At 31.2% G+C, this 27,285-nt stretch overlaps 1 protein-coding gene across 1 annotated transcript in view; it reads right to left on the reverse strand.

Annotated features, from left to right (window-relative positions):
- Positions 1–132: 132 nt before the first annotated feature.
- Positions 133–27,285, reverse strand: part of Duox (Dual oxidase) — a 32,006-nt gene continuing 4,853 nt past the window's right edge. Inside the window, exons 2-17 of the mRNA XM_008193216.3 lie at positions 26,131–26,202; positions 21,405–21,754; positions 21,153–21,357; positions 16,989–17,383; positions 14,203–14,648; positions 13,948–14,149; positions 9,751–10,722; positions 9,557–9,702; positions 6,764–6,927; positions 6,337–6,711; positions 6,069–6,286; positions 5,793–6,018; positions 3,612–3,844; positions 3,408–3,563; positions 3,224–3,352; positions 133–369 (exon numbers count right to left, since the gene is read on the reverse strand). Of these exons, the coding sequence (XP_008191438.2) occupies positions 241–369; positions 3,224–3,352; positions 3,408–3,563; positions 3,612–3,844; positions 5,793–6,018; positions 6,069–6,286; positions 6,337–6,711; positions 6,764–6,927; positions 9,557–9,702; positions 9,751–10,722; positions 13,948–14,149; positions 14,203–14,648; positions 16,989–17,383; positions 21,153–21,357; positions 21,405–21,754; positions 26,131–26,202 (4,418 nt within the window). The 3' untranslated portion in view covers positions 133–240. The remainder of the gene's footprint in view (positions 370–3,223; positions 3,353–3,407; positions 3,564–3,611; positions 3,845–5,792; positions 6,019–6,068; positions 6,287–6,336; positions 6,712–6,763; positions 6,928–9,556; positions 9,703–9,750; positions 10,723–13,947; positions 14,150–14,202; positions 14,649–16,988; positions 17,384–21,152; positions 21,358–21,404; positions 21,755–26,130; positions 26,203–27,285) is intronic.

The raw sequence follows: 27,285 nt of genomic DNA on the forward strand, positions 1-27,285 counted from the left end.
CCTGTGACAGTCCGAGTGAAATCACTCTACGACTTTTCTCGGTGAAAGTCGGCGGTTTTGGTTTAAAATGTAAAGCGAAGAGAGGAATTTCAGGGACATGTGGGAGTTGGGCAACGCACCCGGATGGCGGAAAAACAAACACAATTTTTTTTTGTTACTTTAATTCATATAAATAGGAAAATTGAGCTAAGACAACACTAGATTATGTACAAATTGCACTAAAAACATCACAAGGGTTTTCTAGCCGAAGTTTTCGAAGTGGTGGATGAAGTAGGGCAGTTTTCGGCCCTTGTTGACGTCGTCGCAAGCCGACATCACGCTCTTGGTCAAGGGACGCGGGCCGCAACTGAAAACCCCGATTTTGCTCACCTGAAAACAATTTTTAGATTTTTTCAAAAATCCAAGCCTTCAAATAAAAAAAGTTACGAATTACCGTGAAATATTAAAGACGTCGATTCAAAAAAAGTTCTTGCAACCCCCACGAAGGGGTTAACAAATAAATTAAAGTGTGTTTGCAAGATAGTTTAAAATAGGTAAACGCCAGGACAAATAGTCATGAATAGAAATTTTAAAACATTAAATTCTATTGAAGTTGTTGTTCATTGTCTGTTTTATGATTAATAACTAATTGGATATTCGGGAATGCAGACACATTTAATTTTGGTAGATTATTTATTGTCTACGTTTTGCCACCTTTTTGGGGTTTCTTCAGAACAATAATTATAGTTTTCACGATCAACAAAGTGGTTCCTCGTCACGGTTCACGAATGGTTCCCTATTTATTGTCCTGAAGAAGCCCCAAAAAGGTGGCGAAACGTAGACAATAAATAATCTACGAAAATTAAATGTGTCTTCATTCCCGAATATCCATTTAGTTATAAAATTTTATGCGGATTAAAGCAAAAAAACATACACAATTTTTGTTCACTGTTTCTGTTTTAGATATAATTCACATCATTATCTTTCTAGTAGTAAGAAAAAAAAAATTAAATAAAAAATGAAATCAATAATGAATCAAGGGCGGTTTCACCAACCTCTTGTTTGAATTTGTTGCTCAATTATTTTTAAATACAGTAGAACTCGTTTATAACGAATCCGGCTTTTAACCAACGCTCGGAAGTAAAGAACAAAATTCCGTTTTATTTTAAACTTTTAAAATTTTAAATAATACATGTAGTAACAAATTGGGTTGATTTTAAGGAACAAACGATCCTGGCTTACATGATTATTGTAATAGTCGCTTTTAACGTCCAATTTTTAGACAAAGTACTACGTCTCGGTTATAACCTTATAACTTATAAAGTTTGCACGTGCACTTTTGTTATGTTCTAGAAAACTTTTCGATATTGTAGAAAGATTTTAGAAATGATACATATTTCGAAAACTGCTAAACTGTTAAGTACAAACAAAAATAAGTAAATAAGTAGAATATTTGCCATATTATCATATATGTATGTCTATTCGTTATTATGTATGTTTCTTAATAAAGTAGATTAATACGTGATTTCTTATATCAATTTCAAACTTTAGAACTCATTTAATTTGAAAATTACTCCGTAATGATGTTCGGTTAGAACGAACCATTGGTTGTAACGATAACATTCTGAAGTTCCTTGGGCCTTCGTTATAACCAGTTGTACTGCAGATATAAATATTAATCATGGCCGCTTATAACTCATTAATCGAAAAACAGTAGTGTACGTGATTTCAGGACTTTTTGAACCACTTATTTAATAAAAAAAATCGATGAAAAAAGTAAATATGTAAGACTAAATAAAAATGTTCTTTGAATGTTACATATGAGTTGAATTTTATTTATCATTTTTGGTCTTCAAAATTTCTAACAAAAAAAAATCAGCTGCAAATTATAAGAAACATCAAACAGCGCATAACCATGGTCATAGCAATGCTGTAAAGGGAATTTCTTCCTCAAAAGAACTTGCTGAGTATTTCATACGTATATCGAAATAATTCTTATTGCAGAAACCTATTTGAACTCATTTCTCCTCAGTTATACCTATAAAGTTATTCTTTACATTAAAAAAAAATCGCATCTCGAACATTTCACCATCATTTTGTTCTAATTGGTTGATAACGATGATAACATTTTAATACATATGGATCAATCAGTGTCAATTTCTTTAATACAAATTTTCTTTTTTATTTTTTAAATGAGTAAATAAAACTAAAGACCTATTAAATAATGTAGAAAAAAAAAGGTTTGTTTATGGCAAAAGAGTCATTCTAGAAAACTTTGACACAAAGGCATTTGGATATTAAATAAAAAAAAGTAGTGAGTAATTTGTATATTGGGTGATGCAGCTAAGACAACGCAACTTAATATCTCTCTTATTAAAAAATATTACGGTTACACAATGAGATCGAAATTGTTCTGAATTAGAGCAAGCTGTTTCTGCTGAACTTTAGGCACAATTTAGACGTTTATTTACAGCCGCACTAGTGGTTATGTTGTTTTATGCTACTTTTACAAAGCAAAACATGTAGCTAAAGTTACACTACACTTTCATGGCTTGCTCTAATTGAATACATTTTCGATCTCATGATATAAATGGAAGGTAACATATCTATACCTAGTTTTTTTATTTTTTGACTCAACGTTTCTAAGAAATAGGTACTTCACGCTTATTTAACCAAAAATTCAAGCATTTATCTCCCAAAATTTTGATCTAAAGGGCTATTGTCTGATTTATTATACTGAGTGTTGGGAGAGTTCGCTAAATATGTATTCTTGACTCTAATTAAAAAACTAATAGTCGCACTGAATCAGCGTTTGCTATTCCTACTTTTTTCAGAATTTTTTTCCATTTCCACAAAATTAAAATTAATTATAAATTAAAAATATTGATATCAATAAAACTTAAAATATGAATATAAGCATATAGTACTAAATAATAAAAATTTTACGACTACCAGAATTTTTGTGCAAAAACTTGTTAATAAAATTGTTCTTATCTCCAAAATTACGTGTATTATTATTTTGACTTGTAATTAATTATTTTTTACACATAACAACAATTGAGCATCGCTTGTTCTAACACAAGAAATAATTTTTTGCACCAACTACCTAATAATATGTAGTTAATTAATTAAAAATGCATGCGCTGAATTTTTGTGATTATTAGTTTATAAGATATAGTAAAAACAGTAGACAAGACCTTTTCTGGAACGCAAATTTATTTATGTATTTCGAAGTAACACTTACATAACTGTGCCTCTTTTGGACGAATTTGAGAAACGAAGTCATGTCGGGGCGTCCAAAGTGATTGACTGCCTTCAGCCCGGTAAAGATCGAGGTTTTCGAAAGCCGTTGGAAGTGATTTTCGCAAATGTACTGCAAATTATTCCTTGTCAAAACCTCGTTTTCACTATTGCAAAAACCGACTCACCAACATTGTTGTTCTCAAATCAAACTTATGGAAGAATTGCGTAATGAAAATGTGAATCTCTAAGACATTGGTGACATCTTTTTTCTCAACATCGCGCAACACGTCAATGAACCATTCGAAGTGTTTGTGTGACGGACAAATCCATAAAAAGTAAACCTGGAATTTGTCAATTATTCGAGGCAAAAACTGAGCGCAAAAGTGTACTTTTTTGCACGCTACTCCCGAGTATCGGTTTGTGGAAGTGCCGAAAACTAGGTCATTTAGGATGGAGGCGTAGGGGGTTACCCCGATTCCGCCGCCAACCATGACAGCGACCTCGAATTTGTACCAGTCCTGGTTGCCTCCACCGAAGGGGCCTTCGAGGAGGATTTTTGGCTGGTCTTCCGGGTTGTAGTTTGAGGGGTCGAAGTAGTTTCGGAGTTTCCACGTCCAAGGACCTGAAATGTTCGGAATTGAATAAATGTCATGATGAAGGTCTTTACGTTTTCAATTAATTGAGCAATAAAATTTTATTTGAGGTCGGAACATTTAAAAACTCATAAAAATAGATTCTGAATATTTTTAATTTAATCTTTATCCTGTGGATATTCCATTTTATCCCACAAACTGTGAACTCTGCATTGTTGCATCCAATAAACTATTTACAATCCAGATTTCATGCGATACAGCATTTTGTAGATTTTCCTATTCTATCGACCTTTTTTGTGTTTTCTACATAGATGTTATGCTCTGTGGTCGATTCTGTATTTCTTAAATTATCTTCCTAATCCCATAAAATTTATATTTTCTGTCTAGTTTGAATTGTTTTCGATCAATTTTCTGTAAATCTCATTTTTTTTTAATGTTTCTTTTTTCGGAATTTTTTTGCTTGATTTTTATGTAACAACTAACATTTAATAATTATTGTATGTAAATTATTTATATGTTATGTTTTTTATTTTGTTTACATTTTTTCTTTTTCTTTTAACTTCGCGGTCTTAATTATTCAGTCTGTCTATAAATGAATGTAGGATCGTAGTAGGTACTAAAAAATTGAAATTCCAGAACCACCTGAGATCGTGCTTTTTTATAAACAATCCGTATTATGTTTTCCTTAATTGTTTTTAATATTTTGAATTCTTGGTTCATCATTTTTTACGGTAGCTTTCTACCCTTCAGATAAGCTTTGTGTTCTACGAAGAAAAAAATCGCTAGACATGATAAAACTTGTTTTTTTATCAGGGTTTTTGAGAAAAGAAACAAATTAATTAAGAAATGATTGTTCTTTATAATGTTTTTACGGTCAAAAGCCGTTTTAATAAGCTTTGTTTTCTGCAAAAATAAAGAAAATTGCTTCACGGAAGACACTTGAAAACATTATGTTTGTGCTAAGTTTTTTGAGAAAACTAAAAAATTTATTAAGCTATTAAGGTGTGTTGTTGCTTTATAATTTTTTTACAGTGAATAGTTCTTTTGTTAAGCTTTCATTTTTGCAAAAATGAAGTAAATCGCATGACAAAATGACATTTAAAAGAAAAGTTTGTTCTGCCAAGGTTTTTGAAAAAATGAAAAAGTTTATAAGGCCCTAACTAGTTATTGCCGTGTCATAATTTTTTATGAGAAAAAAATTTTTGATAAGCTTCGTTTTCTGGAAAAATCAAATAAATCGCAACGGGAATGACTTCTGAAGAAAAAAAAATAGGTCGTAAGAAATATTAGTAATATTTCGTAAGAAATAATATCGTTAATTTATGTGTAAAATTTTTTTTATAAACTTTGTTTTTTACGAAAATTTAACAAACATTTTCTTACAATCCAAAGCCTTTTTGTTAAAGTTCGTTTTCTTCAAAATTAAAGAAAGTTTCTACCCGGAATGAAAATAATGTTAGTGTTGTAAAGATTTTTTGATAAACAAAAAATGTATTAAGGAGCAGGAATTACTGGTTCATTTTTTACGAATTAAAAACCCTTTTGAAAATCGTTGTTTTATTTAAAAACCAAGAACATCGCTACACGGGATGTCATTTAAAAAAATAGATAAAACAAAATATTTTTTAAAGTCCTGTATTCTTATAATTACTTGTACCTATTTGGTAGACTGTGCCTAGTCTGTATCCCAAAAACTTTACATTCCGATTTCTTATTACTTTATTCTGTAAAATTAACTTTCTGTGTTCTGTATGACGTTTTTTACATAACATTTATATTGTTTTACTTATTTTTTTACAAACTCTGTCGTTTTTATAGTTTCCTTTACTGTTTCTTAATGATACGTGAGTGGTTTTGATTGTTGCCAACCTTAGAAAAATAAGTACCCACAATGCTTTAAAAATGTTAAAAATATTACTTACTCAACACAAACACGTTAAAGAATGTAATAATTCTAAAAAATAGTTATTTACTTACCTTGGGCTTTAATATGACACGAGAGAAAGTTTTCATGAGGTGCCGAAGTCAGTGTAAACGAGTGAAATTCGTGACTTTTGAAGGCAGTACAAGCTAAACGGACCCATTGTCCTGACAAATACTTCAAATTGGGTGGCCTGTAAAATTTTATTTTTATCACGTCGGATGGTAAAAGCTCGGTTTCGATCACATCCAAGGGAATGTATTTGGTGCGTAAGCTCACGACCTAGAATTTTTTTTTTTTAATTTCACCAATTTTCCAATTTCAAAAATTACTTTATCAAGAATGTAAATAGTTCCAGGGCCCATGAAAAATAGCCAAAATCTGGGGGCCCCTGTGAGTCTCGCAAGTCCGTGAATAAGACACAGGATGTACAAAATTATATAGAGATTATGTGTGGCCCAAAAAAAGTTGTAGGCCTTTTTCCTGATTGTCGGGTGAGCGAATACTATAATGATGCTCATTATCACAAACAAGAAGACTCCTGTAAGACCTGAAAAAAACGTTTTTGTCTCGTGTGAAGAAGTAGACTTGTCGCATCACCTGTTATTGTTTGGAACAACCAAAATGTGATTCCTGGTTTATAATCCGAGGGAAATCGCACCTCGTTTGTGAGACATCTCAAATTTTCGAGCGGTTGTGTCGAGACGTGGTAAAAGTTGACAATGTGGCCAACGGTGTGTAACAGTGAAAAAAACAGTGCTGTGCAAGCTGCGATTTTGTGAAATTGGATGTGAGTGTCGAGCGGAATGTATTGTTGGATGGAGAATTCTTTCAGTTTTGTAAGAAGGTTCCGGGACATTGTTAGCAACAAAATGCTGTAACAGAAAGATAAAGAGGCGGCAGAGCCGCGAGTTATCGCAATTCCGACGCCCATTATGTGGCGCAAGTCGGTATGTTCGGCCATAAATGAGTAGTCTGTAATTGGCGTAATTAGGAAGGAATTGTTGCGACAAAATGCAACACTTACGTATGAAGCGTTCGACGAACAGAGCGATCGTTATCACGTAGAAAATAAATAAGTAGAAAATGTTTTGGCGGTTTTCTTCCAGAAATGTAGTGAGGGAGTTCCATTTCAGTTCGAGGTAGTTTTTTTCAGAGTCGAGGGTCGGTTCTATGTGAAAACTAGTCATCCTAAAAATATAATTACACTGAAATTAAGATCAATTAATTATCGTTTTAAGATTATAAAATGAATCCAAAATTTGGTCCTAAGCGAGAACTAATTTTTGTACTATTTATGACAGACTATCATTTTTTTTACTTTTGTATTTCTTTGTCATCTTTTCTTTAATTTCATAAGTTGTTATTTGCATTTGATGTGCAGTTTTTTTTTCTCACCAACTTCCCGTTCTTAATTACATCTTTTCATCCTTAGTTTATCATTTTTTTCGCTAGAAAGCCTTTTTGATATGCTTTGTTTTCTGCAAAAATTAAGAAAATCGCTAAACGAATTAAAACTTGAACAAAATTTTTGCCTTATCGGGATTTTTAGTTTTGTTAAATTTTGTACTTTTCTAGGTAGATCCCATTTATCATTTCTCATCATTTTGAAGTTATTTCAGCAAACTTACCATATTGAAACTATTTTGAATCATTTAGTTTAAATTTTTGGTTTACATTTTTTTCCTGGTAGAATGGTCCTTTTTATACACATTGTTTTCATCAAAATATTATCAAAAATATCAATATACCGAATAAAATACTTGTTTATAGTTTATTTCATAAGCTTTTTGTATTTTCTGTTTTACAATGTGTTTGTCATACAGTAATTATTGATTATTTCTGTTCTCTTCGTTTTGCTGAATCCTGTATTTTCGGCGGTATTTTCTGTTTTATTTACCATTTTATAGTTGTTTCTGCAAATTAATCATTTTAATTTTTTCAATTCTTTCTAAATGAGACTGAAAAAAATTCCGTATCCATGTTGTCATTCTATGTATGTATTATTTCCGTCATTTGTTTCTCTATTCTGGTTCTATTTCCATTTTGAACTTTCTAGTTTAGTTCCCGTTTATAATTATATTTTTTTATTCTTATCCATGGTTTATAATTTTTTTCCCTAGTAAATTCTTTTGATAAGCTTTGTTTTCTGCAAAAATAAACAAGTCTTATACGGAATGGAACAAAAAAAATGTGTTGGCGTTTGTCGGGACTTTTCATTTTGTTATATTTTTCTGCAAAAAATTCTGCAATCACATCACTTTGAATTTTTTTCACTCTTTCTAAAGTAAAGTGAAAAAAAATCGGCATGTTGTCATTATTGTATTTTTTCTTCTGGTTTTTTTTTGTTTTCGGTATTTTTTTTCTTTTATCCAGGTTTCTGAGCTTTCTAGTTTATGTACTATATAACTACAGAGTCATTTTCAACTGTTTTCTGTCAGTTTTTCGTTTAGTTTTTGTATTTTATAATGCCTGTGTAATTTATCTGGTTATTTTTGTATTTTTCTTCAATATAACAAACTAGATATATTTCACTGAGGTTTCCTAACTTTTTATTTGTTTTCTTATTTTGATCCCGTATCTTTGGTTCATGTTTTTTACGGTGGAAAAGCTCTTTCAATTGTTTTCTGTCAGTTTTTCGTTTAGTTTTTGTATTTTGTAATGCCTGTGTAATTTATCTGGTAATTTTTGTATTTTTCTTCAATATAACAAATTAGATATATTTCACTTATCTTTCCTAACTTTTTATTTGTTTTTTTATTTCGATTCGGTATCTTTGGTTCATGTTTTTTACGGTGAAAGCTTTAAAAGCTCTTTTTTGAGCATTGTTTTCACCAAAAATCAAGAATATCGCTTCACAGAATACAAAGTCTTGTTCTTAATTATCTAATCTCTGTTTTATGATTTCACATTCATTTCCATAAGCTTTTCGTATACTTTCTGTTTTAGAAGCCTGTTTGTCATACAGTGTAATCCCACAATTGATTATTACAGTTTTTTTTTACTCAAAATCTAATTTAGGCATCGTTATGTTTTAGAATAACACTAGAAATCATAAAGTTTCGACTAGTGAATATTTTAATGTTATGTGAGAATTATTACTTAAAACCGAGCTTTAAACTCGAGTTTAAAGTAAACTTTTATTTTCGCTTTCTAATTTTTTCTTTTGTGTAGTACCTACTACATTTTATCACCTATGTAAAATTTTCATTCTGAATGCTGCAATATTCTGTACCTTATTACTTCTGTGTTTTTAGACTGACTAAGAATCTTGTGTTCTACGGTTTTATCATTTTTTTATTATGCATTATGTTTTTGTAATCAATACCTACTTGGGCAATAGTTTTTCCAATTCAGTCTTTCATAGATATACTAATTAAAAATTAACTAAAAATAAAAATTAACTAAAGATTAAATTAATCTTTGGAGATTTTTTCTTTATTTTCTTAATTCTATAATTTCATTTTATACATTTTTTGGTATTTTATCGAGTGTGAATTTCTTTAACCTTCTTATACCTACTGTTTATACCTTCTTAGTTAAATCTTGCACACGATCCTGCATCTCACATTACCAGTCCGTAGTTGTATGTACATAAATTGTTCAGCTGCTATTTCGTTATTTTATTTATTTATTGTAATTAGTGTTCTGAACACAACTTTGCAATTTTCCTCTGTATTCTACAGATTTTTATTTTGTAAACTTTAATTACATTTTATCTTTTTTGTTTTCTTTTATTGTTTTATGTTTAGTAGATATTTTATACTATTTTTTAAAGAAACATCGATAAATAATTCGAGAAAAACTTTTTCTTCCTTACCTTGCAACATTGGTGGAAGTGTCCAAAAAGTTCTGTTTGGCCCCCTTACAATCCAACCCAATCGCGACGAACTCCCCTTTATACTCCTTCATCATCTCCTTGAAGTCATTATACGTCAAAAAATGCTTATGCTGTAACCCCGCATCCTACAAACCAAACAATAACATCCCCCACAAACACCCCCAACCCCAAACCTGGAACATCCCCTCAATCAACTCCGTGACGTGATCGTCGCTCAAACTCGTCGTCCTCGCAATCTCCACCAACGACCTCAACATCTCCGACAACTCCTCCTTGTCGATAACCCCATTCCCGTCGTTATCGCACATGTCGAAGATGATCCTCAACTTATCGTCGGTCTTTCCTCTGGAAAACAACACCACAGTGTCCAGAAACTCCTGGAAGGAGATGCGCCCATCGCCGTCTTTATCCACAATATTGAACATCTTCTTCACGAAGACCGCGTCGTGCTTCATCCCCAGGGCGCTGGCGAACTCGCTTTTGGTGAGCGAGGTCCTCATCACGGTCACCACCTCGCCGTCGACGCTGGCGTCGGACCTGCGACGCCGCTCCCCGGGTCTCAGCCCGAAGGTCAAAGCGTACGCCTCCCTGAAGAAGTGCTCCAGCTTTTTCTGTCTCCGCTCGCTCGTCTCCGCCTTCGCCAGCATGATTTCGCGCACGACTTCTGTGATAATCAGGGATTTTTTATTCGAAGTTAGGAAGAGTTCCAGTTTTGTGAGGAACTTTTTCCGGGATCCGATTGAATCTAGTTCGATGACGAGGTCGTGGTCACGTGGGACCCGGATCAGGAGCATTGGTTTCTTTTGATTGGTCAGTTCGACGGAGATTTCGACGTAGACCGTTTCGGTGTTTTTGAAGTTGACGGTTCGGAGTTTTTCGCCTTTTCGGCCCATGATGTGGATGGCGATTTCGGGGCCGAATTTGATTTTGACGAGGCGTTTGTGGTTGGCGTGGAGCCACTCTTGGACGATCATTGTGTCCACGGGGAGTTTGCCCTCGACGCAGTTGCGGAGTTCCTCTTGTTTGATTTTGAGGCGGCGACGGCGCCGGTTTTGGAGTTTGACGACGCCGTAGCCGGCGCCAGCGCACAGGATTGGCACGAAGGCCAGGAAGACACAAGCGTAGATGTAGACTAATTCGTTGCCCTAAAAATTGGTTTTATATGAACAAAAGTGCTCTAAAATCTGGAAATGATTTTGAATTTTTTTCTCGTTTTTCGAATGTCTTTTTTTAACTGAAATATGTTATTTTCGCCCGAATTTAAATACTTTTCACTGAAAATACGCACGATTTGGAAATTTAATTTTATAAGATATTACCAAAATCAGGCCAAAAATTACAATATTAACTGAAACAGAAACTCATTATATTTAGATTCTGCTAAATTTGGTCTGAAATACGCTACCGTCCTAGTTTTAATGTATGTAACTCGGAATGTTTTTTTTTATTTTTTACCATAAAATACTAAATTCGAGGTATTAATTTAGAAAGCATTTCATTAGCTCATTGATCATTCATTATTATACTTCACATATACTGGGTGTTTCAGTTTGGTATTCGCACCATTGTAACTTTTATTTTTGTAAAAAAAAGTAATATGTTCAACCCATATACAGTATGATGCCAATGAAAGAAACCAATTCATTATTTTGAAAATTGGTGTTTTTTTTAAACAAGTCAAGTGTTTTTCTTGTTCACCATTTGGCGCACATGGTTTTTGTTTATCTACTTTTTAAAATGCAGAGTCACTTTCAACTTTTTTTCAAATCTAACGGTATGTCAAGTGACACCTCAACTAAAAGAACATTTCGGAAGCAATACAGTATACTACTGTTTTTTAAATCTTTTCAAAGCTTCTGCGTTATCTTCAACAAAATTATTGACATTTTTCTTAAATGGGAACCTCTGCTTTTTTTTGAATATTTTGATTTACTTACAGTGAACTAAGATTGAACATCGGATTAATAATGGTATGTGTGTCATGCGATGTTCGTTAAAACAAAAACCTCAGCGTAGATCTTTTAATTATCGAAATGACAATATGAAAATATTAAATGTTATTTAAGAACATAAATCTTAATATATCTCATTTCAGTTCACATTAGAATTTTGCAACAGCGCATTAATTTTTTTGAAGTGAAATTAAGGACAAATTGTACAAGAAAAGTTTTTTCACGTGTATGTTCATTGCCAAGAAGTTGATAGATGGCACTTTGAAAATTGTATTGTATTAATAAGGAATTTTTTTTGTTCTTAAATATTTGAATTTCATTGTTTGTTATTTGTTGATATTAAATTTTTTTAAGCTATTCGTTTTGAAAATAACAATGTTATTTGTTGATATTCCACTTTGACAATTATTAAAGCATTTGTCAATACGTCTAAATCCTAAATAAATTATTGGTTTATTCCATTTAAAATGTTTCAGTGACCGTATTCTTTTTGAGTAATTACTCAAAAATCAAAGATTTAATTGGGAATGGTGTAATTTTTAAAAAAAAATTGACCTGTTCCAGCATTTGTACCAAAACAAAATATTTTTCATTTTAATTTACCAATTTATTTTGTACTTTCCTCCCATTATAAATATTGTCATATCAATTAAAAAAAAAAGTAATAATCCATTAGGTCTCGTTGAACGAAAATATTTTCAATTGTACCGGAAACCGGTAATTGCTATCATTTTTGTTATCTTGTTTTTAATAAAAGGCTATTATGTTTTTTAATTGGGTTTTTGGATTACTCAAATTTCTTTTTTCTCGTCAAATTTCACTTCTCGTCAGAATTTAATATCAATTGCCCAATAAATTCCACAAAAAATCATGAAAAATAGGTGTTGAAAAAAAAATAACAGCTATACCTAATTAAAAAAAACAAACTTTGTAACTGCAGGGTACAGGATATTTTAAAATATTGTTGTACTTTTCTGATTTAGCGAAGAAGGGAAAAAAGAAGCAATTTTAAGAGTTTAAAAAAATTGTTTTGGAACATTGCTTTGAAATTTTAAGTCGCAAATACCAAGTAAAAATAACAAAATTTAAAAAATTATAATCCTGAAAATATTTTTTTCTTCTCCATATCCATTTGATACATTGATAATTGAGGCGACAATTACGTTGCAATTTTAAATATTCTAATACAATAAATATCATTATTACTCTACTGCAACAGTAATATTAAATCACAACGGTTATGACTTGAAAGAAAAGGGCAGTCAAAAATAAAAAAAAATCTAAAATTATAAAAGTTTCCTAGAAGCCCTTTTTGGCTGTTTATTAATTAACTAAGTTGTGAACTATCAGTCTTCCAAATTTTACAACTATAGCCTTTTTAAAGAAAATTTAAATCGTAATTAAAAAAATCTCAATTTGAAAATTAGACAATATTTTTAAATGCCCTTTGGGTTGTTTGTTCGTCAAATAACAAAAAACAAGAGCAAAAGCATCAATCTGAAGAGTTACAAAAAATATCGTAAGAGCTACTCTGAAATTTTAGGTAGCAGTTTAGAAAAAAACATAAAAATGTCTTTTGTTTGTTCATTTGGTACATTATAGAACCAATAATAATAATGCGGTTTTCAAAAAAAAAATTCCTCCACTCCAGCAATATTTTTATCACAAATAACAGAGGAATGCCACAACTAAGTCAAAATCATAAATGTTCTTAATCTGAAACTAGAAGATTTTTGGCTCTTGGCTGTTTATAAACTAAAATAGTGGTCAACTAACTGAAATTTTTCTGGTTTTTTTGTATAGAATTTTTTTTTACTGTCACAATTAACTATTTTTACAAAAAGCTGTTTTCGGTTTTTTGCTTTTGCGATTTTTTTATTCTCGAAACTTGTTTTTCTGTAATCGATATCGAATGCACTTTATTCTGTATTGCGTATGTATATTATACGACCTGATATTCTTGTTCTATTTTCTGTTTTTTTGAACTCTTATATTTTTAATTTTTCAAGTTCAATATTTTTTTATTTCTGCTGTGTCATTTCATTATATTACATTTCTAAATTTTCAAACTTGGTGATTTGGACGTAAAACTGTTGTGTATAAGAAATTATGGTCCTTGATGAGAATAAAATACAATGAAATTTCCAAATTTATTTCAGTTTTTTTGTGTAATAATTAATACCTACGATTAACTACCTATTTTATCTCTCACTATTTTTTCGAAAAATTGGCCTATTGATTGTTGTAAACATTAAATTTTAGTAGAGCTATTAATAGTACTAAAAAAAACTACAAAAATAATCCACTTAATTCCGTTTTATGAGTTTTTTATAGCTGACATTTTTTAATCAGGAAATACAGCGCACTAATTTGTTTATCAAACTAAATTGTTGCCCAACCATTAATTAATTAACTTACCTCGAAATAATCGTATCCATTCAGAATTTTACACGGCTCCATCAGGGACGTATTCAGCTGCATCGGCTGCGGGCAGGGATCCCCATTCATCCAGAAAAACACATTTTTCTGGATATGATTTGGCGCGATGTTCGTACTATTCACAATAACATCCCACAGCGTGACTTTCCTCAAACTCGCAATCTCCTCTCTGGTAAAAATCCTGAAAATCTTCACTTAACTTTATACGAAAATTCTTGCCCTCACCCCTTTTACCCATTGCCCTCGTTCTCGAACCAAAACCTATCCGAGTCTCGGAGTCGCGCAAACTGCTCCTTGATGACGGTGGTGAAGAGTTCCCCAGGTCCCCCATAACTCTCCAACATGCCTCCAACATAAACGTCAATGTTGTTGATGTTGTTGGCGTAAGCAGAGACAAGTGCTCGCAACAATTCTGGTTTTTCTTCGAATAATTTCGGGTTGATGTCGGCCCATTTTTTTATTTTTGGCAAGCCGTAATAGGCACGGATTGTGTTGTAGTCAGGGAGGCCGTTGTCTCTGCCACGCATTATGTTCAAAGCTCCCAAATCTCGTCTGGAGAACTCCATCGGACCGAATAACTTGTCTCTGACGTCTGAACACAAAACTGAATCTTCACGTTCAGCCAACTGGGATGCCATTCCCATTAAGAGCTTCTCCAAAGAGTGGCTAATTAATACATCCTTGAAAAAATATTCTTCTCAAAATGATGGATCTATCTATTACAATAGCGTGATTTTTAAATAGACCGACAAAATTCAACCATTCTTTGTATCAAATGAGTTCGTGCTAGGAATATAGTAAAAAAATTCTTTGTAAAACCGTTTTCGAAATATTTTTTTAAGTTATATTGGAGATAAAGCGAGGTACGCCACTGATGAGTTCGTAGTAGCTTTTGTACAATTGATGAAAATGATCAGTGATCATTGATCACTGTATTATCAATAAAAACGAGCACATTTTTTTCGAATACAACTAATTCAAACTCATGTGCGCCGTAACTAGTATGGATTAAGGGGTTTCTACTCCTACAAAATAAAACGTAAATATCGTACAGATCATCTCTACTTATCATTCGAAAGATGTGATAAAATTTTGTCGGTCGATTTAAGAATCAACCTGAATAAATTTATGTACAGTCATACAATTTGAAAATGATGCTTCTATAAACGAACCCCGGCTATAAAAGCTGAACGTTCTAATATAATTTTTTTACATTTCTTATTGCTTTTGTAACTTGCCCTTTTTGATCATTTCCTAAAAACATACTAGCCTTGAAATGTGACAGATGACAATCTAGTGCTACTTTAGAAGATTTTTCGAACTTTTAGTTCTTATCGCAAAGGATTGAAGAGCTATGGCCTGCAAATTTCGAGAGAAAAATTGACGAATATATATCAAAAAATTTGACAGATGAATAACAACAACTTGGCTACGTTTTGCACATCAGTTCAAAAATGCAGATTTAAAAGTCCAATTTGGGTGATTACTAGTTTAAATTTTAAACTTGGTACCTATTTCTCATAGTTCCGGAAGTTCAGCTTTTTTAAAAATAATTTAGCTGAAATTTCAAAGCCTCAAAAGTTAAAAAGTTTCGAAAAGATTAAGGACCGGTTTATAGAAACGTCATTAATTTAATTCGCAATTAAATGTGTGATTAACGGATCACGTGACAAAATTGAGCCAATTTGATTGGTCTATTCGCGTAGTTAATTTTTAACAACGAATTAAAATTTGATGAAGCTTTCTATAAACCGGACCTTAGCCTGAATCTCAATAACAAGTTATTAAATTGATTGCAATCAAACGTCGGTTTAACTGATCACGTGATCAAACTGGAATAATAGAATACTTTGATTTATGCCCTCATCGCGAATTGATTTTTAACAGCGAAATCATGTCTTTGTTATAAATTATTTTTCAAAGTAACATCGAATATGGCTTTTTTATTTTCGCAAATGCAATATTTTTACATCATACTAACATTTATGACAACTAATGTTTTTGTGTATTGTATACTTCTTTATATTTCTGGTAAATGTACAAAGATTAAATGCAAAGAAAAACAAAAAAAATAAAATAAAAAGTTAAAAAAGTTAATCATTATTTTGCACAAAGGGATTTGTCTTTCTGTTTCATATTAAGTGTTTTTATGCAAATTATTTAAAAAACAATAACCAAGAACAAAATGACAAAGCTTTTAGTGTGTAATTAACTATCGGTTAGTTTGTTTTTTTATTTTTTATTTCTTTTTTTTATTCTCAAAAAGTTTAAAGGAGTATAAATAGTTTCAAAAACAGAAAACAAAAATGTCGGTTGTTTCAAAAAATTAGGTATTGTTTAAATAAGAATAAATTTATACAGAATGAGTATATTTTAGTATATTTTTACTATATGTCAAAAAATATTAATTGCTCGGAATTTAGCATATGCTGAGTACTTTGTATTTTTGATGACAGTGAACTTTTTTCATAATTTTTCTACAATTCCATATAAATTAATTAATATTAATTTGTTATTAGTAATTAATTAATTACTATTAAGTAGCTGCAAGAAATTTATTATTATTTCTTGTGGCCTCTAAAAACAAGTGATGCTTAGATGTAATTAAACTTTATTTTGGAATAAAAATTTTTTGCTCGAAATCATTATTCAAGCATCGTTGTTTTAGAATAACACTAGAAACAATAAAATTTCATACATTTATAAATATTAATATTCTTAATTAATTAATTTTAATTACAAAAAAGGTAGAAAAATTGTGAAGAAATTCACATACACCTAGAAAAAGAATAAGGGGCCTGATTTCAAGTTTGATCGCAAATTTGCGCGGGTTGCAGTTACATAGCAGCAACGAATGACACTGCTAGATTTGCGTCATGAGTTATGACACCTGCTCATTTTCAAATCTTTTGACTGTACATACAGTCTTCAAATAATAAGCCTAATTTTTAAACTGAACATTCATTATTTATGTTGGAAACTTTATTATGAATAGATGACAAAATTCTTTAACCACTCACATTGGAGTCCCACCACGTGGCGCAGAGCCTTAATCCCATCGGAGACTCCTCGAAGTTGCATTCACCGTCTCTTCGATAAAGTCCGGGAGGGATCAGGGAATGGCCGTAACGAAAAGCCGCGCTTTGAAATACGTGTGTGACTCCGGGATGGACGTCTTGTTTGTACCCGGAGTATTCCGGGAGTGGTTGGCCTAGGAATGCTGGGATGTATTCATAAGCGATGATGTTTTGGACGGTGGCGACGACGATGCGTCTCGTGCGTTGGAAGACGTCCTCGTCGGACCAGTCCGGGTGCTCTTTTTGGACGCGTTCGGCGATGACATTATGCCATCGGAAAAACAGAATGCTGATGGTGAGGAGGGCGGGGTTTTGGTTGGTTCGGGGGTCGCCGAGTACTGGAAATCAGGGGTGAGATTTGGCCGGAAAGTGGGCCCAGTTGGGGATTAAGTTAAAATTAAATTATTTTTATTTATTATTATTTATTAATATCTACACAAATGGCAAAATTGCCATTCATTGTAATTAATAATAATAACTAGGATGTTTTTTGTTCTTTTTCTGTAAAAATTATTTTACAGTTTCACTATTTCTGTAAGTTTAAATTACGTATTATACGTGTCTGCTTTGCGTCTGGCATGTGTACATAATGAAATGACATACAGAATTCCAACCTTTACCCTAATTAAAATTTGAAGTCTTGAAACTTTTACTAGCTACAAGTTTGCAGTATTGAAGATCCAATTTTTTTTCTGTTACTAATATAACTATTTTTTTTCCTACACTCTGATTTCTATATGAACTTTCTTTTTTTTTGTTTCAAATTTTTTGTCTAAAAATATGTCTAATTCTGCAGTTTGAAATTTTGATTCCAAACTCGAAATTCCGACTTCTACGAACGGACAAAATTAGAAGATGTATGAAATTACTCGCGTTTCGACGTTAAAAATCTAAAATTCCGTTTTTATTTAGTTTTACTTTTTGTTTTTGAAGTTTGTTGATATTCAACTTTTTGTTTTAGAAATCTGCTTTTTGAGTAGAAATTCGGCCTTTTTATATAGAGGTACTGTGATGTGATTCGGACAAAACTAAAACGTTCAGAATTTAAATTGAATTTAGTTATCATTTCGTTCAAAATTAAAAGGTACTTATTTATATGTTACATTTTAAAAACACAAAATTTTGACATCATAAGTTAGTTATCATTTCGTTCAAAATTAAAAGGTACTTATTTAAATGTTACATTTTGAAAACGCAAAATTTTGACATCAAAATTATAAAATTCTGGCTTTCCGTTTCAATATTGTGGCTTGAAAATGCAGTTCTAATTTGCAGCTTAAAATTCTGATTTTCAATAATATATAGAATTCTGTTTAGAACTTTTACAAGTTATCAGTTATCCTACAAAATTAGAAGGCTTAGAATAATTAGCATTTTGTTTTGAATCTCAAAATTTTGAAGGAAACTCGAAATTCAACGGTTCACAATATCTACTATCATTTTGCCAATGTAATTTCCTGACATTTTATAAATTATGAATTCGAATAAAATTTGAACATTTAGGACCCGTTATTTCAATGTTCAATTAAACATAAACTTCAGGTTAAGGTCAAAAAAGCATATTTCCAACTTCGTAATAACCTTACTCTTAAGATACCTTAGACTTTTTCTTACGCAGATTTAGGGTTGGTTTACATAAAGCGAAATTAAAATTTAATTCAGAATTAAACTAATTCGAGCTAAGTTGCCATTTATTTTGTATTGCCAGTTAAGTTAGTCGCGAATTAAAATTCAATTGGGATTACAAATCGTTCTGTAAACCGGTCGGTAGTAAATTGAAAGAGCTATCGATATTTAACTCTAAGTTAACATAGAGTTTAGGTTAACTCAGAATTATTTTACTCTAAAGTTAACTCATTATTAAAATAACCGGCCTTAGAATTAAAATTCAAAATTAAAAAAAAATAACGCTAAATAATAATAGTTACAATTTTTCGGCTCAGAATTTCGGCATTTAAGCTACAATCTTCCGAATTCTAACTTTCTACAACCATTTCAACAAATATTTATAAAGTTAACAATGGCGATTTGATTTTGGAACTTAATTATTTTTATTAGGAAACATGAAATTATTGCTGACTGTTTCAAGTTTTCAGTTTTCACATGTTTAACTCTGCAGATTGAAATCTTTCCTTCTAATAAGTTATGTCTTTTAATTTAAATTTTCGAGCGGGTGTCCTGTTGTGAAGCTTAAAATTTTTACATAAAAATCCTTTAGCAAAAATTCAAAATTCACATCTGTTTTAGTATATGTAATATTTTGAATTCTCCGAATATTTACTTTTGATTTTTTCTTATTTCACGAGAAAAAAAACAAGATTGTCTTCTCTCTGTAGGTATTCAGTTCTAATTAAAAAAAAATCTTAAAAAAAATAAACTTCAGGTTAAGGTCAAAAAAAAACATATTTCCAACTTCGTAATAACCTTACTCTTAAGTTACCTTAGACTTTTTCTAACTCAGATTTAGGGTTGGTTTACATAAAGCGAAATTAAAATTTAATTCAGAATTAAACTAATTCGAGCTAAGTTGCCATTTATTTTGTATTGCCAGTTAAGTTAGTCGCGAATTAAAATTTAATTGGGATTAAAAATCGTTCTGTAAAATGGTCAGTAGTAAATTAAAAGAGCTATCGATATTTAACTATAAGTTAACATAGAGTTTAGGTTAACTCAGAGTTATTTTACTCTAAAATTAACTCATTATTGAAATAACCGGCCTTAGAATTAGAATTCAAAATTAAAAAAAAAGAACGGTAAATAATAATAGTTATAATTTTTCGGCTTAGAATTTCGGCATTTAACCTACAATCTTCCGAATTCTAATTTTCTACAACCATTTCAACAAATATTTATAAAGTTAACAATAGCGATTTGACTTTGGAACTTAATTAATTTTTTTAGGAAACATGAAATTATTGATGACTGTTTCAAGTTTTCAGTTTTCACATTTTTAACTCTGCAGATTGAAATCTTTCCTTCTAATAAGTTATGTCTTTTAATTTAAATTTTCGAGCGGGTGTCCTGTTGTGAAGCTTATAATTTTTACATAAAAATCCTTTAGCAAATTCAAAATTCACATCTGTTTTAGTATATGTGATATTTTGAATTCTCTGAATATTTCCTTTTGATTTTTTCCTATTTTACGAGAAAAAAAAACAAGATTGTCTTCTCTCTGTAGGTATTCAGTTCTAATTAAAAAAACTTAAAAAAAATAAACTTCAGGTTTAGGTCAAAAAAACATATTTCCAACTTCGTAATAACCTTACTCTTAAGTTACCTTAGACTTTTTCTAACTCAGATGTATGGTCGGTTTAACATAAAGCGAAATTAAAATTTAATTAAAATTGAAAGAGCTATCGATATTTAACTATAAGTTAACATAGAGTTTGGGTTAACTCAGAGTTATTTTTCTCTAACGTTAACTCATTATTGATATAACCGGCCTTAGAATTAGTATTCAAAATTAAAAAAAATAACGCTACATAATAATAGTTATAATTTTTCGGCTTAGAATTTTGGCATTTAACCTACAATCTTCCGAATTCTAACTTTCTACAACCATTTCAACAAATATTTATAAAGTTAACAATAGCGATTTGACTTTGGAACTTAATTAATTTTTTTAGGATACATGAAATTATTGCTGACTGTTTCAAGTTTTCAGTTTTCACATTTTTAACTCTGCAGATTGAAATCTTTCTTTTTAATAAGTTTTGTCTTTTAATTTAAATTTTATAGCGAGTGTCCTGTTGTGAAGCTTATAATTTTGACAAAATTTTTTTAGCAAATTCAAAATTCACATCTGTTTTAGTATATGTGATATTTTGAATTCTCCGAATATTCACTTTTAATTTTTTCGTATTTTACGAGAAAAAAAACAAGTCTTCTCTCTGTAGGTATTCAGTTCTAATTAAAAAAAAAATTAATTTTCAAAAGCGTCCTTTCCTTTGCAACCGACATCCTTGAAATATAAGACAGTCGATTCTGCATTGTCCATATCATATAGTTAAACATTTCAGATTATAATAGAATTGTTTTATTCATTCAATAAATCGTCTTAAACACTTGACTTAATCCCCTTTTAGCCCACACACCACTCCAACTTACAAAACAGCCTCTCAGTACTTAACATTTTCATGACATGTGGCACAGGGTTATTAAAAAGCGGCACTCTCATCGAATTCCGCACCGGCATTTTGCCCGTGGCATCCGTCAAAAAAGTGCCATTACGAAACGACCGCATTGCATTAACCCAGGGCTCGCTGGTACTATAAATAAAACTCCCATCGATCCAACTCGTCACTTGATTCAACTACAAAACGCAATCACACTCCCGAATTCGCAAATTTCCGATCAAACCTGCTCCCGGGGGCTGTTGGGGCTCTGCCCCGTCTTCCTGTCGTACCCGGCCCTGTGGAACGGGATGTACTTGTCCCCACGACACTCTTTATCGTACACATCGTCGCATTTCTCGATCTCGATGTGGTGCATTTCGATCGGACAGCCGCTCTCGGAGGCCATCATCACCTCAGAGGTGACCATTTGGCCGAAGAAGGCCAAAAGGGCCGTGCGGTTGTTCATGGAGCCCAGGCCGTCGAGGCCCCGCATGAAAAGGCGGCTCAGCTTGCGGGGGCTGGGCCGGTTTTGCCCCGCCAGCATGTACACCCCGTCGGAGTAGGCCGAGGGGGCCCTCCGAATCAAGTGTGACCCTAACCAGAAAAAAACAATAAAAAAGTGATTTTGCGCGTATATCCGCAAATGTTTAGTAAACTTGTAATTTTGCCACTTAAATTAAATATACAGGATGATTTTTTTAAAACGAGTCGCTTTGAATATCTATAAAATAAAGGAAAAATTTGACAAATCTATGACGAGTCGATTATATACAGGATGATTTCTTATAAACAAACTACAAATGTTTCAAAAAATAAACAAAAAATTAGAAAATTTCGGGACTGATCAGTTTTTATTTTCAGGGGGACACCTTTTAGTTTACTTTTGAAAATCCTTTTAATTTTAAATAGCGTCACCTCCTTTGTGATACCTCAAATGAAAGATATTTTAACCAGAAATATTGTGTTTTTTTTTAAGTTTCGATAATTTTTTATGTGATTGTATGATCAATTGATAATTCACATTGTTCAAAAATGGTTCTTCACATAGGCGGATTCAGAGGGGGGGCAGGGGTCCATGCCCCCAAACATAAATTTTAACTTTTTAATAGATAATTATATAAGATTTGAATTTAATCTTCTTCAACCCGTTTATAAAAAACAAATGACGATCTGAAGAAAATTGATTTAAAATCGAAACGTTCTCAAAGAATTGCATTATTTGAGTGATAGTCCAAAAAATAGTAAATACCTTTTCTTGTACTAAAAATAAATTATTTATACCAATAAAATATTATAGGGAGATTCTCGAAAAGTAAAACAAGGAAGTTGCTTAGAAGTTTTTTTAATATCGATAATTTTTTATTACTTAAACTATTACTCAAACAACTGCATGTAAAAAAATTACCATTGCCTGTTGTAATTTAAGTTGTACTTTTTTTTAATTGTAAAATAGTGTGTTATTGTTGCCTATGAAAACTAATTTTACACAAACTTGCCAAAATCTACTAGTAAATAAACACGAATAACAACTATGTATATCCAAAAAATGCACAAAATAAGTACAAAGGTGTTTTATTTAAAAAAAATAATTTTGCATCGTAACATTTTTTGGATAAAGACATTTTTGGCCTTAATTTTATACAAATTTTTTAAAACATTTTAAGATGCCGACCGTGAATGTTTCATTTAATGGTTCTTCATCAATGAGCCAACTATAGAATTCAAATTTAATGTTCCGCTTCGTTAAAATGACTACGGCAGTTCCTGAGCACTTTTATTTTTATTTAACTGTGGGGTTTGATTTGATCTATGTTTTTTATATTTTCGTGCTTTGTAGAGTTAGACGGGCTGTCGTTTTTATGTTTGATGCGTTTTTGCATTAATTTGACAAACTCATCATATTAGTTATTCTCTGTACTCTTTTCGAAATTTTTTTAATGCGTTTTCCACTCCTTTTTTATGTCCATTTTTAAATATCTTTAGAACTTTTCTTTAGAACATTTTTAGTATTTTATAATTTATTAATTTGGAATTGTTTTTTATTCAAATACTTCTTCCGCGTTCTCCAAATTCTCTTTTAGGTTCCACTTTGCATCTTTTCAACAATTTCAAAGATTATTTTTTAGTAATGTTTTCTTTCGATTTTTCTTAAGTTCTGATTCTTTGCTACAGCCATCTGTAGCTCGTAAATCTGCATTTTTTTATAAATACTTTTACAGGTGATATTCTTTACAATAATTATTTTCTAAACTCTACTCAAACTTATTTTATAATCACTTTTACATTTTTTTTACATCCTCCAAATTTTTTTAGATTCCATTTTTAGATTTTTTTATATGTCGTGTATTAACATGAATAAAGATTATTATTATTATGATTATTATTATTATTATTAAGTATTATTTTACAGTTTCGTTTGGATTTTTTTCAAAATTCAGGTTTCAGAGGCATCTTTACATTCTCCAATTTCTCTCTTAGCTTGTACTGTTTTTTCGTAGTTCTACGTATTATACAGTAGATCCCTGATTATCTGGCCCCTTTGTGAGTCATTACGGATAATTAAAATAACATATTTTATCTCTAAATTAAATATTAATGAATAACGGTTTCTACGAAATTGACATAATGACATATAAAATAACAGCTATTGAAAGAAAGTTGAAAATCCAAAAAAAAACTAAAACAAATGACGTAAATACATAATTATTGAGATTTAATTTAAAATTTTAAGTAAGTTTATTTGGTGTATCTAAAGATGAACGTTTCATTATTGTTTGTCTTTTTTTGTGGAAGTGGATTCCAAGTTTTTATGTATTGTCCCTTGACAATTATTTTAGGTAAGTTCTAGTGTTTTGAGATTGTTCAATTATATTTTTTACAGCTTTTTCATTTTTTGTGTCCACTTTCTAGTGTAATTTGGGTGTAGTTTACTAGTGTATGTCGCTCTTTGAACAATTTTCCCGTTCAAAGAGTGATTTATTTATTAGACTAGCGAAATTTTAGAAATTTACACTATGGAGTAGACACTAAGAAACTGCACGTATTTTATTTCCTTTTGTGTCCAAATGTTACCACAAACTCGAAAACAATAATGGTGGCGTTGATCGCCATAGATGCAAGAGAAAAATTGAAATTAAAAAAACATTAAATAGGATCGTGAAGCACGTAAGGCCCATAATGCTCTAAAACAACTAGAACGAATCACAGATAAATACGAACAATCGAAGTTCTACATACTTTCATTTAGAATTTTTTTGGATTGTTTTTTAGCATTTTTTCAGTAAGAAACTAATATTCTAACAACTAACATTATTTAAAAAAATGCGTAACTCGAACACTAAAAGAAATTTCGAAAAAAAATTTCCTTCAAAAATCATCAGCATCACATTTATAACTTATAATGGAGTTGATAATGTACCACTCCTGTATATCTGAAGTATAGTGTTAGTATTTAACACTGATTTTCTACTGTGCACTTCAATAAACTTGTGCAATTTTTATTTATTGCCGGTCCTCCGTCTATTACTACAAGTATTTGTTCCATTTTTCTACTTTCGAAACCAGATAAATCTCCGTTCAAGGTTAGCGCACGTGATGTTCTAATTTTGAAAATTTTTCAATTTTTCAGACATGTGTGAGTAACAGTAATGAATTCTGAAAATTACATTTGGTTTTGTCAAGGTTACATTTCTCAGTGAGTGCCTTGAGCAATCAAATATTTCATTGATTAGCGTATCGAATATTCAGAAATTTGCTACAAGTATTTGGTAAAAATAATTAGCAAATTAAAGAAGATCAAGATTTTGCGAGTTCACACACAAGGTTGTTTTTTGCTCAAAAATGTGACATTTCAAGTATTTTTGAATGGCCTGGTACATTTTATTAATGTACATTTTTCTTCATATTTTAAAGGACTTCTTCGGAGCAAGTCGAAAACTAGCTGCAAGTTGCGCTGGTTGAGTGAATTTCGAGCAATTTAAATTTACTGTTTTTGAGCCTATGAGCGTAAAAATCACTAAACTACACCTGAGTGTGTGAAAAATAACTTTTATATTTTATAATTGTATTGCCGTTTCGTCTCCTAAGTTATAGTCCTCCGTAGTCTAAACACTAATTAATATTATCTATCTTTTGCGACTAATAATTGTGAAGAAAATTACTAAAACAAAACTGTACGCATGCCTACAATATTTTTTTATAAATTTCAAGAAATGTCAAAAAAATTTACACAAAGGCCAAATTAGATAAAATTTTGTTATTTCAACCAATTGCAAGCGAAACTCGTAAATATACTATTTTCACCTGAAGTTAATTGATTGTTAAAAAAAATAGAAAAAAGGAAATCGAATCACTACCTGACATTTGGCTACGGAAGAGTAACTCCAAAATTAAATTTCCCTGATTATTGAGTAAGTATGTTAATTTATAAAGCATGTAATTGAAACTACGTGGCAATTTCCCAATTTATATACAACGTTTAATTTATTCACAACTAATTAATTATCTAATACTTGGTCATTAGTATTTTTTACGAAACTAATGAAATCCTTGCTCATTGATCGTAATCAATCGATCACATATTTCCGCGTGAAATACTGTAATAAATCGATTGTTGGACAAGGGCAAGGATTTCCAAAATTCCGAAACTTGTAATTTTGTATCTCAGTTCCAATCTCCAATTAATTAATTAGTTACGACAGGAGACCGGAATTTTCACGTCTTATTTCCAACCAGTTTTTTCGCATTTTTTGATTTTTTCTCAGCCTAGCAACAGCCTTTTTTCCCGCCATCTGCGAGAAATGTATGCAAATGAAGAATAAAATCTGTCACAATAAACCACCAACAAATTGCCTTTTAATTAATAAAAATCGCCGGTTTTACGGCAAAGTCCAGGATGACTCAAGCGACTTTTTGCAAATTAATTTCGCATAAATTATGCCATTTTACGTAACATTTCGCATTTTTCTTACCCACAGAGCCCCAGTCTGGATGAGCCAAATTGTTGAACCATCCGTCATAGCGTTGCTTCTCCGTCCGGACTTCTGAAACCAATTTGCAAATTGTAAATTTTTCCTTTGTTCAAATGCTTTTACTCATCGCACAACCTTGCGCCTTGTTCCTAATAAGTTACCAGAGAGAAAGTGAGTAAAATAATAGCCGATATGTGCGGCAAAAGTAGGTTAATTTTGTAAAATATCCCTTTTCACACAATTATTAATGACGAGACTTAGATCGAGACAGACAGTTGGGAGAGATTCCGGTCCAGTGACCTAAAACTGGAGCAGCCTTGGCTCAATTCCGGTTGCAAATCCTAGTCTTTATCATTTTACGTGCCTGTGTTACGTCAGAGTGACGAAATTAAAAATCCCTTTTCTTTTGTAATCACAGAGCGATTTTTCTCTCATTTTTACTTTCATTTAGGTCAGCTGCTTTAGCCTAGACACGACCTAGTGTGGAATTTTTGCAGACACACCTGCGATTGTAATTACTGAAACTGAGGCAAAATCTTAGTTATTGTCATACGTCGACTATCATTAATTAATATTAATTTTTTAGCTATTTATAAACGTTTGTAGAACAAATTGATTTGCCCCAGGACTTGGTGAAGAGTTTTATTGTGCAATTACTACGAAAGCAATGCCAAATATTTTACTCTCACTCATGGCACAGTTAATTGAAGTTTTATTTTTGGGAATAGATAGGATCTTATCAAGCGAAACAATGAAGTCAAAGTGATAAATTTATCGCCTTCCGTTCGTTGTTTCATAAAATACTCAAAATTCTCTTACACACTGATACATAAATTTTAGTCTTTCTTTGACTAATGTTAATAAAATCGTAGAAAAAAATGATTAAAAAGTTGATATTACTCTTAAATAAATTTTCCTATACAGGCTGTTCAAAAATTGGCGCACTAACTTAGTAGTACGTTGCTGAAAAAATCTTGAAAAAATTCGTACTCATATTTTAAAAGATCTAGAGCTACAAACTTATTTTGTTAACTTCTCCAGTTTCCATGACTTTTTAATGATTTTGTATTTCACATTAAACAGTCCAGCAGATTTTTGAATTTAAAGAAATTGAACTTTTTCAAAAAATGAAAATTTGTAGATAGGTGTTATTTT

Source organism: Tribolium castaneum, chromosome 1, assembly GCF_031307605.1.
Source record: "Tribolium castaneum strain GA2 chromosome 1, icTriCast1.1, whole genome shotgun sequence".
Classification (NCBI taxonomy): Eukaryota; Metazoa; Arthropoda; class Insecta; order Coleoptera; family Tenebrionidae; genus Tribolium; species Tribolium castaneum.